At 41.3% G+C, this 20,655-nt stretch overlaps 1 protein-coding gene across 1 annotated transcript in view; it reads left to right on the top strand.

Annotated features, from left to right (window-relative positions):
- The window catches only part of ube2j2 (ubiquitin-conjugating enzyme E2, J2), a 47,067-nt gene that overhangs the window by 11,514 nt on the left and 14,898 nt on the right, over positions 1-20,655 (top strand). Inside the window, exon 3 of the mRNA XM_084316879.1 lies at positions 18,251-18,291. Within this exon, the coding sequence (XP_084173005.1) occupies positions 18,251-18,291 (41 nt within the window). The remainder of the gene's footprint in view (positions 1-18,250; positions 18,292-20,655) is intronic.

A 20,655-nucleotide genomic window follows, 5' to 3' on the forward strand; every position in this document is an offset into this window, starting at 1 on the left:
ACATTTTGTGTCAGTTTGAACCCAGTAAAATGTACTGGGTTCATTTATTGAAACCAAGTACTGTATGAAATAGTAAACAGTGCAATTACAGGTGGTCACTGGTCATTTCAACGTTTTCAAAGTGAAATCAAGTAACTAGCTCAGTATGCAGCTCAGTATATTAGTAACCCGGCTTGTATTAGGAGGCCGGCTTATAATTGCTTACAGTAGCTCAAGAGCGCACCCGGCCATTAATAGAGACCCGGCTTATATTTGAGACCCGGTTACTATTAGAGGAATTACGGTATGCACAGAATTATGTCAGTCTACAAGGTCCGGATTCTACATGGTCCGGCAATGTAGACCTTGTAGACTCCACTACAGACCAATTATCAGTGAATGTTCATGCATTTTTAAGAAGGGCTACTTCCACAAAAAAACAAAGAACTCACCAAAACATCTCGGTAGCACCTTATCTAAATGTTCTATTTCATATATGGAGATTCATATTTATTTATGTATTGCATGCATTTCTACATTTTATTTCCTATTTTGTTTATTCATCCCAGTATCTTTCTTTCTTATGTGTGGAATTCTACAAGGCATTTACATTCACATTTACATTTAGTCATTTAGCTGACGCTTTTATCCAAAGCGACTTACAAGTTCTGTAAGTAAGTTCTGAGCTGGGTTACGTTCCTCCAGTGTATTTGTCCCCCGGCCCCACCCAATGGCCCCACCCAATGGCCCCACACACACACACACACACACACACACACACACACACACACACACACACACACACACACACACACACACACACACCGAAGTAAAAATAAAATAAAAATTTTGAAAAAAATATCTTTTGAATTTTTTTTTATTATTATTTCTTTTTTTTAAACTTCGATTTTTTTTTAATGTTCGAAGCTTGTGCCATCGAACGAAGCTTTGAAGTATTTAAGACAGCCCTAATAAGCAGTCAAATATTTTTAAGAAGGGCAAGGAGGTTGAAAAGAAAACTGCTGCTCACAAATGTAGCAATAACTAGTGATATTACATCATCAGTCATATTCCCATTTAGTTAGTGACGGCCAAAATAAAGTTCAAGTATCAGCAGAGAAAACAATCTTATTTAATTTGATCAACAAAACTATTTTGTTAAATATATTTTGCTCAAACTCATATAAAGGTAGTACTGATAATTATTTTCACATGTCTTGAGACTGAGAGTATTGATAAGTATTGGTAATTGGTCATGTTTTTAATTAATAAGCTGTATCAATCAAAAGTGGTATAATAAAATCGTGACCATACCCATCCCTATTTGTAGAGACTAACTAACTGGTGCAGTTTGTCATGGCATGGCTTGCCATTGTACCATTTTCTCTTGTTTTAAACGCTTCTTTCATGGTGACTTGACTTGTGACTTGCTTGTGTAGCTCACATGATGAATTACAGGAAATTACTTTCTGAACAGTCTCTGCTTGTACTTTTGATTTGCGTCATGCTTCCCTTGCACTTCCCCTATTCAGAATATAAATGCGACAAACAATATGGACTAATGTAGGAAATATTGTTGGGTAAAAATGGTCTAATTCCAGTTCCACCAATATTTTGGCAAAAGACACGCTGAATCATCAGTTCAGTCTATAAGAGGAAGTTGACTTGATTCATTATGACAACAGACTGCCTGTAATTCTGATATCTAGGGTATCGATTTACCTGTTATCATGTATAAACAATGAAATTGAGAAGTACCATAATAATACAGCTGGGGTCTAAATGACAAAATGAGAGTGAAAATCGCATTCTACCTTGATATGTCTAAACAAGGCCAGCTCAACCACAGAAGCCACAGTATAGACTTACGAGTAGTAGACCTACAGGAGCCAGTGGCGGCCGCCACTGGGGGGCGCTAGGGCACCGCCCCCCCTGGTAAAGAGAGGAGGAGAAGAAGAAAATGTTTTATTTTTATTTTAGACCCCTAAAAATAAAATAAACATGTTTAACACTTTAAGTGCCGAAAACGTGTTTAGGCGTCTTTCCTAGCCATGCTCAAGTTGCCTAGGACGCCGTAACTCGTCTTTGATATCAATATTTCAAAAATCTGTGATCGGAATCATATTTTCCCTCTGCAGCCTTCACACACAGTTCTGATCTTCTCTCAATCCTCTAACGGTTCAAGAGAGCCATCTGGTGGCCGATCGGCAGATCGCCCAAACAGGAAGTCATGTGGATGAAGTGGTGATCACCCATATTACTTCCGGGCACTCGCTATAGGTCCCGGGACTCGAGCTCGACACAATACATAGCGATCCGTTGCCAATAACTCGATAAACAACATGATTTGGACCTATATACTATTATACAACCTGGAAATGGACCGGGTATTTCGACATCCCATAATGGAAAAACTGTCTACCCCACGCTGATCGCCCAACGGCGCGAGGAACATACGGTAAGATCCAGCGTTATTTTCTAACGTATTCCATATAAACTGCTATGATGAACATATGACCCACTCTGGATGAATCATCTAACGCTGCCCACGGAATTATAAACGATCCCCCGCCCATCCGGTCATCATCAGATCATACGTAGATCATTCTAGAAGTACGTCCAGTTGAAATTTTTTATATCGTGCCGATTGCTATCAAACTGTATTTCATCATCAATATAATGCATTTGGGGCTATAGATCACGTTCTGGAGAAAGCTGCAGAAAAAGATAAAAACATACTTATACTTTAGATCATATTTTAGTATAAATATGTGAATGAAAAAGTTTAACGTTCATACACCCTGAACAATACATATAGGACATTGAATGGGCCCTAATAATGGCAATCTAGCAATAGAATTTAAAAAGTTATAGCCCTGCAAAGAAGGGCAACTTCTCCATAGACAAATAGAGCTGGCAACGGATGGTATATCATGAATTTAACCTTAGGCAATCAAAGTGTTAAAATGAATAATATTTACTCATTTTAAGTGTTTGTGTTTCCAATGCACAATATAACGTTAAAATATAAAATATTAATAATCGTTTTCCTGAACAGGAAGTGACGATTCTGTCTGATAAAGAACGTTCCATTACCTTAGCCGCATTTCTCCTGCCGTATTTCTCTCGCGCTAGACGCAATAGCGCTCTGAGTGCGCGTCACTGTTTCATCGCTGTATCCGTCGCAGCCAATCAGTGCGTAACGCGTTGTGCGTTGAAATATGATGTTTATGATGGAAGCCGGGCGCGATTTGAAGCGGTCTAAGTTTTTTTCCGTAGCAGCATTTTTTTCCTTAGCCGCATTTCGCGGAGACGCTCTCTGATTGGCCGACGCGGCGATGCCAGTTTTTTTCCTTAGCCACAGTTTGCAACATGTTCGAGGCTGTGTGTTGTGAACTTGTGATTCAGTCTGGAGTCTGGACAGTGGGCAGTGAGTGGAATGGATATACATCGACAACAGTCTGGGGGACAGTCAGTGGACATACACTTTATTAAGCCCTCCGGCTGGACCACGTTTCAATTAAACAAAGTGAGTTAATTCTCTCTCTCTCTCTCTTAGCCAACTCAGCTAACTTTAGCTGCTGTTAGCCACTCAGCTAATGCTTAACTAACGCTCTCTCTCTCTCTCTCTCTCTCTCTCTCTCTCTCTCTCTCTCTCTCTCTCTCTCTCTCTCTCTCTCTCTCTCTCTCTCTCTCTGCGTTTGTTTCTAACGTTTCAAGTTGTGAATTAGACTGTACTTTATTTGGCCAATGCGTGGTACATGTTTGGTATAGCGCCCCCTCTGGAGAATAATCCAGGAGCCGCCACTGACGGGAGCCCTTGGCAGGTGAGCCTCTGGCTGTAATTTTAGTGGTTAATATTATTAAGGTCTCTCTCTCTCTCTCTCTCTATGCGTGTGTTTGGAGACGGAGCGAGTTTGTTTCTAACGTTTCAAGTTGTGAATTAGACTGTACTTTATTTGGCCAATGCGTGGTACATGTTTGGTATAGCGCCCCCTCTGGAGAATAATCCAGGAGCCGCCACTGACGGGAGCCCTTGGCAGGTGAGCATCTGGCTGTAATTTTAGTGGTTAATATCATTAAGGACATATATTTGTTCACATTAATAAACATATTTGGACAAATGTTTAAGTCAGTTATTGTCATTTTGCCTTAACTCATTGGGTGCCAGCCATTAGACGGGGCCCACTTTCACCGTGCGTCACGTTGTTTGTAGAGATAAATCTATATTTTATATTATAGCTATGGATCCAATATCATGGTCAATTGGTAGTAAGAAGAACCTTCCGTTCAAGATGCAAAAAATAAAAATAAATTCCATCCATACATTCCCGTTTTATACCGTGGTGAATATGAGTGTTATTTCGCAATGATCTGGGATAATTCCTGTGAGGCTATTTATAAGCCGCAACGCTAATAAAGTTAAATCCATTGGCGTTTCGTCCCTACACACACTACAGTTAAAAATCGTTGCCTGAATAATCTTAATCGAATCGAATCGTTGTGAGGTTGAATCGTTACACCCCTACAATAACGGCATTCGTTATTACCACAACATTATGCTGATCTGGGGGATGGCTATGAAATCCTTGCACGATCAAGCTGAAATTGACGTCAAATTGCTCTTACCTGTGGCCGGTGAGATTCCAAAAAGAATATTCCAATTATTTGATTGCCATCTGGTAGATCATATGTCCATTTGGCCCACACCATAACCCTCCACAGCATAATGAATCGGGCATCCCAAAAACGATTCCATGCGATCAGGTGAAGCCCTCGGTTCAGGTTACCAGAAAATTCCGCCCGAACCCTTTTCAGTGTGACACCCGGTCTGCAACAGGGGTTACTGCATTCTCGAGACAGCACCACTACCAGAATCTGGCCGGTACTGCACCTTTGGAGTCCCAATATGCCTTTTCCAGGCAACATACAGCTCTGTGACATTGAATAGGCTATTAAAATCGTGAAGAAAAAAAAAAAAAAAAAAAAAAAGGAACCAAAAATGTAATATTACGTGGTTGGCACTCAACGGTTGTCGGGCAAACACGTAATATTACGTGGTTGCCCCCGAATGAGTTAATAATCATTTTGAACTTACAATATGCATATTTACTCATTATGAATAGTACATATGTCTATATTTTCGCATTTGGTGCTTATTATTATTGCTGATATCTGTAGACACCCTGAAGTATAGGCATACATAAATCAAGCTTTTCTGACATGTTGTGTCGAAATATTCTTTCCTCAGATTGTAGATTGTGGCTGCATAAAAGATTGGGTCTAGCTTTCAATCAATACAAAATGTGATTTTAAAAATAAATATATATCTTAACACTTTGAGTGCCACGCCGGGTTTTCCTTTTTACCCCCTTGATGCCACCATCCACTTCAATGTTAACGTTAATATCGCCTAATCTATGTTTTAAATTATGGCTATGTGTCTAATCTGCCCGTCGCTTATCAAAGACTATTTTCCAGTCAGTGCTGTCAAGGCAGATTGGTTTTTTATCGCTTCATTTCCGTTTCAGAGCATTTAGAAAAGCACCCGTTTTGAGATAAAAAACAGTTCATTCTGGACCATTCTATGAAAATCGTCTTTTACTGGAATATTCCACAACGTTGATATTCGTCGGCCTATTTATGAATCGTTTTCAAATAAACGCTAGATGATCAATATTATACGTGCACGCAAGCACATTCGGGCCGCGCACGGATAATCGCCGCGTTGATTTCCTCTTGGACTTTTACAGTGAAACCGAAAGAGCCCATTTCACAAAACGGCTTATAACTTCATCAAAATTTGTCTGATTATCCTAACACTGATAACATAGATTCCTTACCTGACATCGGATGGTATCCAACTGGTATATTCCAATTCCTGATCACCATTCGGAAAAATCGATAAGTGTATAGATCCACCGTGTGTACAGTGCAGTACATGATTCCGCGGGGCTGAGAGGCTCCAGAATGAACTAGGGTAACCCCGGCTGGATCAGTGGACTGGAAAATGTGGAGTACCGGATTTTTTTCCCCATCCATTTTCATTGAGTCCATTCCAAAATCCCTTATGTCATCTGGGAGACAATAGGGGGCGCTTTTTTTCACATATGATCGCCGGCGGTGCTCGGGTATACTCGGGTAGGCTCGCGTGATGCAATATGATTTCAGATCGCTAAAAAAGAAAAAAAAAGAAAAAATCCGAGAAATCTCGTGAGTGGCTTTCAACCACATATTAATAAACCCGAGATATCTCGTGTGTGGCAGTTAAAGTAGGGCTGGGCGATATGGCCTAAATATGATATCACGATATTTTCTGACCTTTCGGCGATACATGATACGCATCACAATGTTTTTCTTTTTTTCCCCAAACAATTCATTATGAGGCTTACCAAGACAGTATTTGAGTTTGCAAGCTAACATTAACACTTTGGGTGCCGGGAAACGCTTAAACACGTCATTCCCGGCCATGCTCAAGTTGCCGAAGACGCTTTACAGCGTCTTTGATATCAATATTTCAAAAATCTGGGACCGGATTCATATTTCCCCTCCGCTGGCCTGAGATCCACCAGGAGGACCCACTGAGCTCTCTGGCGGTTCAGGAGCGCCATCTGGTGGCCGATCGGCGCAATCGCTTAACAGGAAGTGCCATAGAGGTTGTGCTGGACGGCCGTATTACTTCCGGGCACTCGCTATAGGTCCCGGCATTCTAGCTCGTCACAATACACAGCGATCGATTGCCAATAACTCGATAAACAACATGATTTGGACGTATATACCATTATACAAGCTGGAGATGGACCGGGTAAATCTACATCCCATAATGATAACATTTCTACTCTACGATGATCGCCCAACGGCGCGCGGAGACTGGGGTGAGTTTTAGCATGTAAAGTTACCGTCTTCGACTAACTGCTATTATCAACATTTGACCCACATTAGATGATTGGTATAACGCTGCCCACGGAATTATAAACGCCCCCTAGCCCATCCGGTCAACATCAGATGACGTGTAGTAACTTCTAGAAGTACGTCTAGTTGGAATTTTTTATATCGCGCTGATTGCCATAAAACTGTATTGCATCATCAATATAATGTATTTGGGGCTATAGATCACGTTCTGGAGAAAGCTGCAGAAAGAGATGAAAACATACTTATACATTAGACCATACTTTACTATGAATATGTGAATGAAAAAGTTTAACGTTGCTACACAATGAACAATACATATAGGACTTTGAATGGGCCCTAATAATGGCAATGTAGCAATAGAATTTAAAAAGTTATAGCCCTGCAAAGAAGGGGACTTTCTCTATAGACAAATAGAGCCGGCAACCTACGGTTGATAATGAATTTAACCCATGGCAGCCAAAGTGTTAAAGACAAAATAAAATACCCATGCATTTAGCATTTTTATATTATATATTAGATTTAGATTATTGGATTATTAGATTATATATTGCATATATTTAGCAATGAGATATTATATGATTTAGATATGAAATATGATGAATTGAAAATGGGGGACCCTGATGTAAACAAGACGAAAGTCTTTCTCTGGTCTGCATCCTCCAGTCCACTGTTGTTGTATTGAGCTGTACTGTATTGTACCCATGCTGCAATCTGTTAACACTTTGATTGCCTAAGGCTAAATTCATGATATACCATAGGTTGCCAGCTCTATTTGTCTATGTAGAAGTTCCCCTTCTTTGCAGGGCTATAACTTTTTAAATTCTATTGCTAAATTGCCATTATTAGGGCCCATTCAATGTCCTATATGTATTGTTCAGGGTGTATGAACGTTAAACTTTTTCATTCACATATTCATACTAAAATATGATCTAAAGTATAAGTATGTTTTCATCTCTTTCTGCAGCTTTCTCCAGAACGTGATTTATAGCCCCAAATGCATTACGGTATATTGATGATCAAATACAGTTTGATAGCAATCGGCGCGATATAAAAAAATCCAACTGGACGGACTTCTGGAAGTTACTACACGTAATCTGAGGTTGACCGGATGGCCGAGGGGGCGTTTATAATTCCGTGGGCAGCGTTATACCATTCATCTAATGTGGGTCAAATGTTCATCATAGCAGTTAGTATCGTACACATTGAAAAATAACGCTGAATCTTACCGTATCTTCCTCGCGCCGTTGGGCGATGAGCGTGGAACAGACATTTTCCTATTATGGGATATAGAAATATCCGGTCCATTTCCAGGTTGTATAATAATATATACGTCCAAATCATGTTGTTTTTTCAAGTTATTTGCAGCGATCGATGTTCACTGTGTGAAGACTGAGTCTCTCTAACACTAGCGAGTGCCCGGACCCCATATGGAGTGAGTCCTACCGGGTTAAAGGTAACATCCGTTTTTTCGATCTGCCGATCGGCCACCAGATGGCGGTCTTGAACCGCTAGAGGATTGAGAGGAGATCACACTTGTGTCTCAGGGCCCCGGAAAGGAAATATGATTCCGATCACAGATTTTTGAAATATTGATATCAAAGACGAGTTACGCCGTCTTCGGCAACTTGAGCATGGCGGGGAAGGACGCCTAAAAGCGTCTTCCGGCAGTTAAAGTGTTAATAACGTTTTCATTCATTCAGACAGCAAACAGAATCATTTTGATTGACAGTCGAGCCTGCCAATTACGTCACACCGCTTGCACCCGCCCTGCTGTTCTTAGCACCAATCGGCAAGTGCGTATTAATTTTTTACTTCCGCCATTGGAGAGCTCAATGACAACAACAATGGTAGCGGTAGCTCCCCGCGGCCGACGTTTAGCTTTTAGCTCCGCAGGATGACTAAACCATAGATATATATAGAACACATATCTATGGACTAAACCAGGGGTTCCCAAACTTTTCAGGCCAGGGCCCAGAAAATAAGGCGTCAGAGAGCCGCGGCCCAATGCACATCGTCAGGCTTTTTTTTTTTTTTTTTTGCCAGGCGACCGATTTTTTATGCCAAATATCACTTCAATCCTATTAAGTTAGTTCAAGTTAGTTATTCATTTATATGTGCTATTTATGAGAGGGCTAACTTGTTGCAAAATAATAATGATAATAATAATAATAGCCTCATTAAAATACTATTGTTGCTTCGGTTGTTTTTAGCGTTTTATGTGCATAATCTGTTATTTAGTTTGAAATGTTCGTTGAAATAAGTAGATTTTTCGTTTTTGTTTATTTATTTAAGTTAATATAAAACCATATAGTCACATTTTAGAATACAATAGAATAGAATTTTAGAATACAACTAGAAACACTGTCCTGGCCTGCTTCTAAGTTCAGTGGCCTGACAAAAAAAATTAAAATAAAAAAATAAAAAATACAAAAATAAAAATAATATTTATTTTTTATTTTTTTTTTAGATCATCTCGCGGCCCACCCGTGGCTGCTCGCGGCCCACCTTTGGGTCGCGACCCCGACTTTGGGAACCACTGGACTAAACGACTGGAGGCATAATGATTTTACTGCAACGGATGTTATAATAAAAGCCTTTCCATACATCTGTCTGATTGAAAACTTTATTAACAGACCGCAGAATGGGCACAACTGAGTCAGCACGGGCTGAGATATGAACGACTAATGCTTGCTATATCTAGGTCGACCTCGGACGTTGCTATGTAAATACGCTGATGTTATTGAATGTGTAACTATATAACGTTAATGCCACAAAAACGAATGCCTTTGTTATCATAAGTAGTAACTTTGATGCAGTAGTGTGTGTGTGGGGCGGCGCTGTTCAAAAGTTTCAACGTGTGGACCAGATTGACGCGACACAATCCTCTTGGGCAAAACATCACGATATCCACGATACGTTTAAAAAGTGTATCGTTAATGAACTGTACCCGATATTTATATAATATCGTCATATCGCCCAGCCCTAAGTTAAAGTGTTAATAATTACTGAGATAATACAATGAATTTTGCTTATTTTGTCCAAGATGATGCACGATGAAATGTTCATATTAGCATGTTGCTCTACAATGTGCATGATGAAATGTTCATATTAGCATGTTGCTTGACAATATTGTGCATCACCTTTTATCATATGGCCATGGCCACTAGCATTGTTATTGCTCATTGCCTGTAACTTAATAGGGGACATGCATTATAAATGGCTTTTTTCTGTGTTTAGCATGGTTTTATAGTAATACGGGCTAGTATCAATGGGTCTGTGTCTCTAATTACCATATTGACTCATCAGTCTAGTCTTGAGTTCACGAGATCCTCCCTCACTCAACTAAGCTGTTCTGATTTGACGGTTTTGCTGACGTTAATATAGCACTGATTTGCAGTAACGCCCCCTCTATGGTTGTAGTGCAGTGTAACCCGACACTTCCTCAAACAGGGTTTGCAGGGCTCCAGACTAACTTTTTACATTGGTTGCACCAGTGTGCCTAACTTTTTCATTTAGGTGCACCCAAATTTTCCACTGCGCCTTTTGCCGCTGCAATAATACATTTTAAGTAGGGATGTCCGATATTATCGGCCTACTGATATTATCGGCCGATATTGGCATGTGATATCGGAAAATATCGGCATCAGTTTTAATTTTTTTTTTTTATTATTATTATTATTATATTTTTTACATTTATTTAACCTTTATTTACCCAGGCTAGCAAGTAAGAACAAATTATTGTTTAATGTATTGTGAAAGTATGCATAATGTTGTGTTAATTACATGACAAGAGATATGTAATGTTAATTACCTGAAATTATTCTGTTTTTTTGGGGGGGGGAACCCTGCATATATCAGTATCGGTTGATATCGGTATTCGGAAATTAAGAGTTGGACAATATCAATTTCTTAAGATGTTATGTAAATTATTGTAAAAACTAACATTGTATTACAGTTAGCTCGCAAAGTCCAATCCGTCTATTTTAACACATTCAGCTCAGCTCCAGTTAGAGCTGTCCCAAGCCTGTTTTTGGGATTCGAACAGTCATTCACCAGGGTTTTTCGAACGGATGTTCGAACCATCGTTTTTAATCATGCAAACAATTGGCTCCTAAATAGGGAGGTGTAGTCTGACGTAGGGCTGGGCGATATGGCAAAAAATCATATTGTGATAACGATATGATAATGTTATCATATTTCTCGATCGATAATTAATTAAAAAAAAATCATTTAAAAAAAAAAACAGATGTATGTTTATTTTGCAGCAATTCTTTGTCGTTGCCGCCATCTTTAGTGTTACATCCCCTCACACTCCAGTTCTCAGGCTGCAGCTGGTTTAAAAGCGAAAGTAAACCGGCTTCTCTGCTGGCTGTGGCTCCAGGGGAGTTGAACAGTTCTGGCTCTGCTAGTTTATTTTTGATCTTTTGGCGCTTTTTTGGTGGACAAACCACCGCACATGTGCACTGTGACTCGTGACTGGAGTCTAGCTCTGCTAGCACACATAGCCTACTGTGTACAGACGGTTTCAAACTGTATTTTAAATTAGAAAGCAAACAAAATAAATGGACAAGAGAAAAATAAATCTCAATTTGGTCAGTATTGTCATTTGGACAAGCAAAGCCATTACTTTAAGTTGCAGGCAAGAAAGACAAGTCTGTCCACTGTCTCTGGTTTTAAAACTGCCCTGTTGCAGGTCACAAAATTTTTTATTTTTCGATATATATTTTTTTTCTATATTCGATATCGATTATTAAAATATATCGCAGTATTTATCGTTATCGTTATATCGCCCAGCTCCAGTCTGACGTCACTTTGGACCGCCTGCGAGGTCCACCCGTATAGCGATTTATTTTTGGGAAAATGGATTATCGGCTATTGTAACAATTCTACCTCATGAACATTTGGAAAGCTTTCCATTTTTGCACAAAATGAGTTCCCTTCTATCACTAACATTATTTGTTAAGCATTTTTGATTGAAATAAAATTCAGCGATTTCTTTGTGAATATGTTCATGTTGAGCTATAGATTGTGGATGAATACGCACAGAAAGGTACACCATGCAAATGTTGATGCTTTATTTGTTTTAAACGAGACGATTTAGAAATGGGCAATGGGCAAATACATTGTGTTTTCAAGATGGTGGACCGGCTGGAAACAGCAATCATGTAACCACTACACCTCCCTATAGTAATAGTCTTTTGGGTATTTTATTTTGAAAAATGGCCACTTCCGCCCCCGCCTCAACCCAGCATACTGTTGAGTCTTGATTAGCAAAGTTTAGGCACATAGCGCACATTTCTGCGTTTGAGTAGTAGTAACTACTTACTGGTCACGGAAGGCTTGGAAAACGTTTGAATGATGATCCATTTTGTGAATACATTTGTTGAAACAGCTTTGACGGCTCCTGCTATCTTAACGTTAGCTAAAGCTAAAGGGCAGCTAAAGGGCTAAATAACATACCTGTGTAACGTTAAGCAGCTTGTGTTCCGCTGGGAAAGCATCACTGCATACATTTTGTTTAATCCAAACGTCCATTATGAAACCAGTATGAGACGCTGTGCTTTTTTTATCGTTTCAATTCTTACATGGCTATTTTGTTTATCCCGTCATTCAGCGAATAATAATGGCAGGGTGATGATCAGAGCCAATCCTAGGCTGATCGGGGCTGGTCTTTGCATAATGTACGTGCTTATCGCCAATCAAAGGCGATATTTTTTTTTAAGAATGCACATGGCCACGGCAGGGTTTCCGTTAGAAAAAATTGTTGCAGGTCTCAGTGTCCGGTAGATTTCAATCTAACGGACAAATGGGATCAATTCCGGTCAGTTTATTGAGCTTAAAAACAATTGATAGGCAGGCTATATAAAGAATGACATCCTCAAGGCATTTATAATATTTTAACTTAAAACTAGGCTACTTTTGCGTATATACAGTCATTAATATATTCCAAATAAAATAAGTCCCTCGAGACTTCGTGCTGCTGCCGACTTGAGGTGTCGGTGGGCAGTCTGCCCGACATTAATAAACAGCAGTCTGTTATAATCACATTTTTATGAGCTAACAAATTCCGTTATATTGGACATTTGTATTAATTATATCAAGCGAAGAACTGAGAAATTTGGCAGAGAGAGACGGCAACATTATCATGGGTTTGCGTGATGACTATCTCCACCTCCCAACGACTTCAGTGCTGGATTTGCGAGAGCAAGCAGCTGCAGAGCCGCAGAGCCAGCTGTGTTTTCAGGTCCGGTCTGGGGACCGCTCAGCAGCGCCCCCCACCCAACAGATGAATTGCCAATGGCTGAATTGGAGTACTGCACTGTGCGGGCACAGTTCTGTGGGTTCTGCGGCTCTGCAGCTGCATGCTCGCAAAAAATAGCACCAAGCTCCCGCCGACAACATCGTTGTCATTATTAGACCTGCTAACGGAAACCCTGGGCCACGGGGAAAAAGACGCTAAACACACACATACACACAGAGAGACAGACAGACAGACCTGCTGGGAGCTGGGAGCACCAGTGCGACAAGGGAAAACATCCAGTCGCACAGCCCTGAGCCTTGGTTGCAAAATCCGACAAACGGGCGCACCCTGGAGCCCTGGCCTGACAGGCAGAGAACGAGGGAGGGAGGGAGGGAGGGAGAGAGAGAGAGAGAGAGAGGGAGGGAGGGACGAACGGCGGGAGGGACTGCAGAAGTGTGTGTAAATGTGTGTGCGCCATCTCCCTCGTCGGGGACACACACACACACACACACAAACTTGACTGTGTGTCGGGCAGGGTTTCCGTTAGAAAAAATTGTTGCCGGTCTCCGTGACCTGCAAGATTTCAATTTACCGGACAAATGAGATTAATTCCGGTCATAGTTTATTGAGCTTTAAAACAATTGATAGGCAGGCTATATAAAGAATGTCATCCTCAAGGCATGTAGATTTATAATAGTATTACTTAAAACTAGGCTACTTTTGCGTATACAGTCATTAATATATTCCAAATAAAATAAGTCCCTCGATACTCCGTGCTGCTGCTGACTTGAAATAAAATAGACCGCGTAGGTGGGCAGTCGGTCCGACACTAAACAGCAGTCTGTTATAATCACATTTTTATGAGCTAACGAATTCCGTTATATTGGACATTTGTATTAATTATATCAAGCTAAGAACTGAGAAAGCAGAGAGACGGCAACATTATCGTGGTTTGCGTGACGACTCTCTCCACCTCGCAACGACTTATTTGCAAAGAGTATGGCGCTGCAGAGCAGCTCATTCAGTTGTTATTGGGTCTTTTCTGGGAACCGCACAGCAGCGCCCCCCACCCAACATTGGCTGAAAATGGCTGAATTGGAGTACTGCTGGAATACTGCATTGTGCCGCTGTTGCTATGGCTCTGCAGCTTCACAAAAGTTCGCACACCCAGCACTAAGCTCTCGCTGACAACGTCGTTGTCATTATTAGAAGCAACGAGGAAACAAATGTAATGATCGTTTCGTTCATCGCATAGGCTATTTAATTTTAGCCTATTTTAATACAATTCAAATAATCAAATTGTGCTTAGACTCAGGGAATTATTTTCACCGGACATTAAGACCGGAGAGATGAAATATGTCGGACTTCAACAGATTTTGCCGGTCAAATACCGGTAATTACCGGCTAACGGAAACGCTGGTGTCGGGACGCATCTCTCCTCTCTCCCTCGTCTGAGCATTACACACAAACTTGACTGCGTGTGTGTCGGGGACGCATCTCTCTCTCTCTCTCTCTCTCTCTCTCTCTCTCTCTCGCTTGCTCGTTCTCGCTCTCTCGTATGTATCACGCTGTGTGGGTGACTGTCACTGTAAGCGCTTATGGGCGGAGCCCATCCAATAACGGGCTGAAATCCTGAGGCTGGAAAATGATGCTTTTGAGTACTCCATTAGACATATAAAACAATGATTATTATTATTTATTTTTAAATAAACCTTACAGATGTGTTCAATAGACTCAGGGATTGTGTAAAGTTGCCCAAATAGTGCAAGGAATAGCAATGCATGTCCCCTTTAAATCATATCTCTGATATCCTGGTGGTGTAACCAGACCATTATCCACTCCTGACGAGGCTAATCTGGCCAGGTTCCTGCTACTGTGGAGGTGCACATGGCAATCAATGTGTTTTTTTTTTTTTTTTTTTAGCTGTAGTCATATTCTCACTCTGTCTGGATGTTCCTCGCAGTTGAAAAGAGAACATATTTAGTGTTTTTCTTCTAAAGGTGCTATGCATTATAAATGTCATTTTTCAGTCTCTAGCATTGTATTATAGTAATAGGAGTTCGTATCAATGTGTTTTTGGGCCTAAATACTATATTGGCGAATTCCTCAGCTACAGCCCATCCCCTCTTTGCCTCTAGTAAATCAGGTCATGTTGATTTAACGACCTGGTGCACGTCACAGGGCGCTGTTTATAGCGCACGGTGATGTGATTGGCTCTGTGGTTTTAGTAATGCCCGCCTCCATTCTTGCTACCTGCAGGGTGGAAGGTTTGTCCAGAAGATCACTAATCAGCTGAAGCCTGATGCGGTTCCCTCGGTCTTCGACAGACAGACCGGCGTTAGCTCTCGGGACTCGGGAGCGATCGCTAGCTACTTAGCACCAGCCGGGGCCGGCGTTAGCAACCGGGAGCGTCGTTGAGCATTCAGCCTGCTGGCTACCTAGATCCACTTCAACCAGCGTCGCGGAGCATTCAGCCTGCTGGCTACACAGCTTGTCGGTGTGCTAATAGCCTCTGCAAGCTAACGGTAGCTGGCTAAACAGCTTGTCGGTGTGCTGGAGCCTTTGCAAGCTAACGGTAGCTGGCTACACAGCTTGTCGGTGTGCTGGAGCCTCTGCAAGCTAACGGTAGCTGGCTCCAGGCTATTAGCACATCGACAAGCTGCTGGAGCTCCCGACGCTCGGCTGGTTGAAGTGGATCTAGGTAGCCAGCAGGCTGAATGCTCCGCGACGCTCCCGGTTGCTATCATGTGCAGGTCCTCTTCTCAGACCTGTGTGGCAAAGCACTGCACACGCATCATGCAAGCTACACATCGCTGCATGTTGATCAATGGTGGCCCACTCGGTGCATCACAGTGGGCTACTATTGTGCTAACAACAACCGCGGTGTCCGGCTTGTCGGCCGGCATGAGTGCTCGATTTGGGGTGGTTCTCTCCTCCTTGTGTGCCCCCGTTCTCGCGGGTGTCCTGCCGGGGAGCTTGTGGACGCGACAACAGCGGCGGCCGTAGCGTTAGTTAGCTCATAGCTATTGTGTACCACTAGCGTTACGGCGGGCTCGAGCACCCTACGGCTGCCGCCGTTGTCGCGTCCATGGGCTCCCCGGCAGGGTACCCGTGGGGACGGGGGTGTACAGAGAGGAGAGAACCATTTTGTGTCGGGCGTGCATGCCGGCCAGCGAGCCGGACGTCGGGATATGTTGTTAGCACAATAGCTACCAAGCTAAGCTATGTTAGCTTCTAACGGTGACGGTGTATACACAATATGTACAACGACACAATGATTTACATTATTACAAATATGGTAACGTGGTTGTGGCTTTTACAAATAGTGGTAACATATATATAGATAGACAGTACTGCTACATCTCTATATTTATGACATACCATATTTGTATTGCTACAGTACTGCTCAGTACTGCTATGATGGAGACCAGAGAAAGACTTTCGTCTTGTTTACATCAGGGTCCCCCAATTTCAATTCATGGTAACATATTATATATATATAGATAGACAGTACTGCTACATCTCTATATTTATGACATACCATATTTGTATGTAACCTGAAACCTAATCTCTGACGGGGAGATGGGCGGAGCTATTTGGTGGGTGGCTGTCACTCAAAGCATTCTGCTAGTATGGGTGGAGCCAAGCCAATAATAGCCTGCTTTCATGAGGCTGAAAAATGCTGGTTTTGAGTACAAGATTAGAAATATAAAACAATGATTATTTTTGGAATAAAAATTACAGATGTGTTACATAGACTCACAGGAAGTGTGTAAAGTTGCCCAAATAGTGCTAGGAATAGCAGTGCATAACCCCTTTAAAGGACCAGCAGTGCTTAGTTTGTAAATCAGGAGGTGCAGGAACACGGGGGGAGAGGCTGGTGCTCCTCAGGAGGTGCAGGAACACAGGGGGGAGGCTGGTGCTCCTCAGGAGGTGCAGGAACACAGGGGGGGAGGCTGGTGCTCCTCAGGAGGCGCAGGAACACGGGGGGAGGCTGTTGCTCCGGCGGGTCGGGAGGGGGTCTAAAAAGTCCCAGAAGGCATGTCAGCCTGGTTCTGCTGTGCTGAAAGGAAACGAGAATGTCATAATAAACAACGGCATGTGCACCGATGTAACATCTTCTGACATGACAATGGAGCCTAGTAGGCTACACATGCACTATTATTAGGGATTGGTACCGAATTCGGTACTTTTGAGGTACCGAACCGAAACAGGTCGGTACTACAGAGTATCGATTCAAGTGAGTTTTTTTCTTCTTTTTTTTACCCTTTTTTTTTCCGACTGAGGTAGGTAAATTACATTTCTTGAGACTAAAGTACCGTTGGGTACCGGTATCGATTCAAGGGTACCGGTACCGTATTGGTTCAAATGTGAAAGGTACCCATCCCTAACTATTATGCCACAACAATGGCACATACACTTTTTTATTGGCCCATACTCATTTTACCACACCGCACAAACGCCCACTAGCTACTCGTATACAAAAGAAAATAAGATGGGATCTTAAGATAAGAAAAAATAAGATCTCTTAAAATGTCAGCTGCTCACTCAATTGAACATGCTGCACATGTTCTAAGTTAATTTACTATCAAAGTATTTTTCTTATCAAGCTGTATGATAGCTGTATGATTTCTCAGACCTGATAGCTCTGAGTGGGGCTAGCTTAGCATGAGAGCATCAACAATGGCTATTGGGCAATACACACATCAAAAACTGTTTATTGGGTCATCTTAATCACATGCTTCACTGATGTTGAAGTAGTAGCTGTCACCAACCTAAAGACGAACCTGCTATGGCACCTGCATTTCCCCAAGGAGATTAATAAGGGAACATTTGACTTGACTTGAATGTCCGACTTCAGATGATGTCTTTCTCCTATGATCTGTTAATGTACTGCTTAGCATTCATTAAAAGACATGCATAACTTATGCTCTGCTTTCAGAAAAGCAGCCGTCTCAAATCATCTCAAGCACACAAACCTAAACTTTGATGAATGCTCCAGTTTTCTTAAAATCTGCTTACCAAAACATGAATGTAAATTTTGGCTCTTGATAAAATAGTTGATTGCTGAAAATTGCTCCCAGTTTGATGTTGACTATGTATCTCTGTCCTCTCCAGGCATTATGTTGTCCGAGGTCCTGAGAAAACTCCATATGAAGGTAAAACACTGAAGGAAGGCGCCACACACACACTGACATTTACATGTTGTTCTGTGTGATATTCTATTAAAAAACATTTATACTCAAAAAAAGGAAAAACAAAAACTGAAATGATGCTGTTTGCAGTATTCAACCCAATTTTCTGGTGGCTCCCAAGTTTACATAGATGTCAAATCCTTTGCCTCAAGTCTCTGGCCCAGGACAGTTCAGTTAGTATTCCTGTGCCCTAGGACAGTTCAGTTAGTATTTGTGAATGTGCACCTCTCTCCAGAAGTCAAAGAACTCCATTGTTGTCCAAAAACTGTTAAAACAAGTCACAGATGTTGACGTGTTTTCTTTGGTCAGTATAATTCATTATTGTACTTTTCCCTGGAACTATTTCATGAAATGACAACGATTGCTTTGAAAGCAGTTCAGGTTCAGGCAGAACAAAAAGTCCTGTGAAAATCCGAGGGACACTATGCTTGAGGAGCGAGGAAATCCCCTCTGCCCGGTAGCGTCTCTCAAAAAATACCTGAGCAAGATTCCACAGGGACACACGCACATCTTACACCAACCACAGCCTGAGAGCCACTGCCATACAGAAACTGTCTGATGCAGTGAGGGAGATCATTACAGTGAGTGGGCGTAGGTGAGATACTTTATATACAGTATGTAATGAGCATACAAATACAAACTAACTAGAAGGACACTTGGAGAGATGTCTACACTTGTGCAAACAGGCACCACCCATCTGGTTACTGCTGTCTGACAGCAAGCAAAGCTCCACCAAGCCACCATCTGGCTACTGCTGTCTGACAGCAAGCAGAGCCCCATGAATGAATGAATGAATGAATGAATGAATGAAAAGTTTATTTCTTGGACATGTTATTCTTCTTATTTCTTCAACCAACTCACAGTGTCTTGATCCGTCAGACCAAACAATCATAACAACAAATTAAAAAAATCCTTAAAGAAAAAAAACATTAAAAAAAAGAACAAAGAAAAAACAGGAATTATAAACAAAAGAGCAATGTGTTTGGTTGGCAGACATGTCCAAAAAAAGGAGTAGAGGGAAGCTTAGCTTATTGATCCCTACCCCCTTACATTTGTATTTGTTCTTCCATTAATATGACTAGAATTTACATAATTTACTATATTACAATATAGAATATTATTTTTTACTTATATTAAAAGTTTACAATAAAAAAACATGATTCACTTGACGGCAGTGAATATAGTACATCACTACATACACACTAACATAATTTTGTTTATCCTCACTACTCATTTCTGTATTTTTCTAATGTGTATTATTTTAACTGCTTTTTAAATTGTGCCACATGTTTACTCAGTTTGATGTAATCTGGTAAATTATTCCACAACTTCACTCCACACACCGATATGCACATGCTTTTCAGCGTGGTGTGTACCATTGGTTGTTTGAGATTCCCTCTCCCTCTTAAATTATATTCATCCATCTGGCTACTGTGTCTGACAGCAAGCAAAGCTCACTCGCCACTCACTCACCACTGGAATGAATCAGTTTATGAACCACAATGATCCACTTGATAATGCACCTCATCCCATTCTACTTCTACAGCCGTGGATCGTCTCTTAAATCAGCACAGGTATTTGTATTTCACTTGTAAAAAAGGTTTAAAAAAAAAAAATTGGATGGTCTCAACACTGCGATGAGATGATCGCAAATTGCCCCCTAATTTGGCCGGTGCGAGTGGAAAATAATATCTGGGGGCAAGCTTGCGAGTAGTGGTTTCAACCCTTCATTTGCATTTCACTCCTAAATTAATCCATACAAATTGGATAAAAAAAATAGTAAAACATTAGCCTACAACCAGGGCTGTACTGTACAGTGCGACACAATGTTGTGGTGTTATGAAAGAATCTGGCGGCAACAGCGATAGCCTGTGTGGAAAAAATATTTGCGTGTAGAGTGAATCTGGGCCACTTGGTAGTTGTAGTCTATCGTGCGATTAAAGACCATGTCCCTGTCTGCGTAGAGTCTATACATCCAACACCAAATCCCATAATTCCTAGCGAACAATCAAATCGAAACTGAATGTGGCATCTTCCTTTCAATAAGTTTAAGGCGCTAATTTTGCTCTGCAAGAAGAACGGAGTGGATATCAGTCCATCTTATGAAAACCACGTCCGATGTGGAGAGATGATAAGATGATGATGATTGACGTGATGATTGATTGACGGGAACACGGACACTTCTAACGTTCAGGTTCAGCCATGCATTAGGTGAGTAGTAGTAGCCCACTATTAGGACGTGAAATACTGTCTACTTAAATTTCCCTCCGGGGATCAATAAAGTATCAACCTATCTATCTAATAATGAGGTTTATTGCTAGTTTTGCA

This window comes from Notolepis coatsorum, assembly GCF_963971535.1.
Source record: "Notolepis coatsorum genome assembly, chromosome: 6".
Classification (NCBI taxonomy): domain Eukaryota; kingdom Metazoa; phylum Chordata; class Actinopteri; order Aulopiformes; family Paralepididae; genus Notolepis; species Notolepis coatsorum.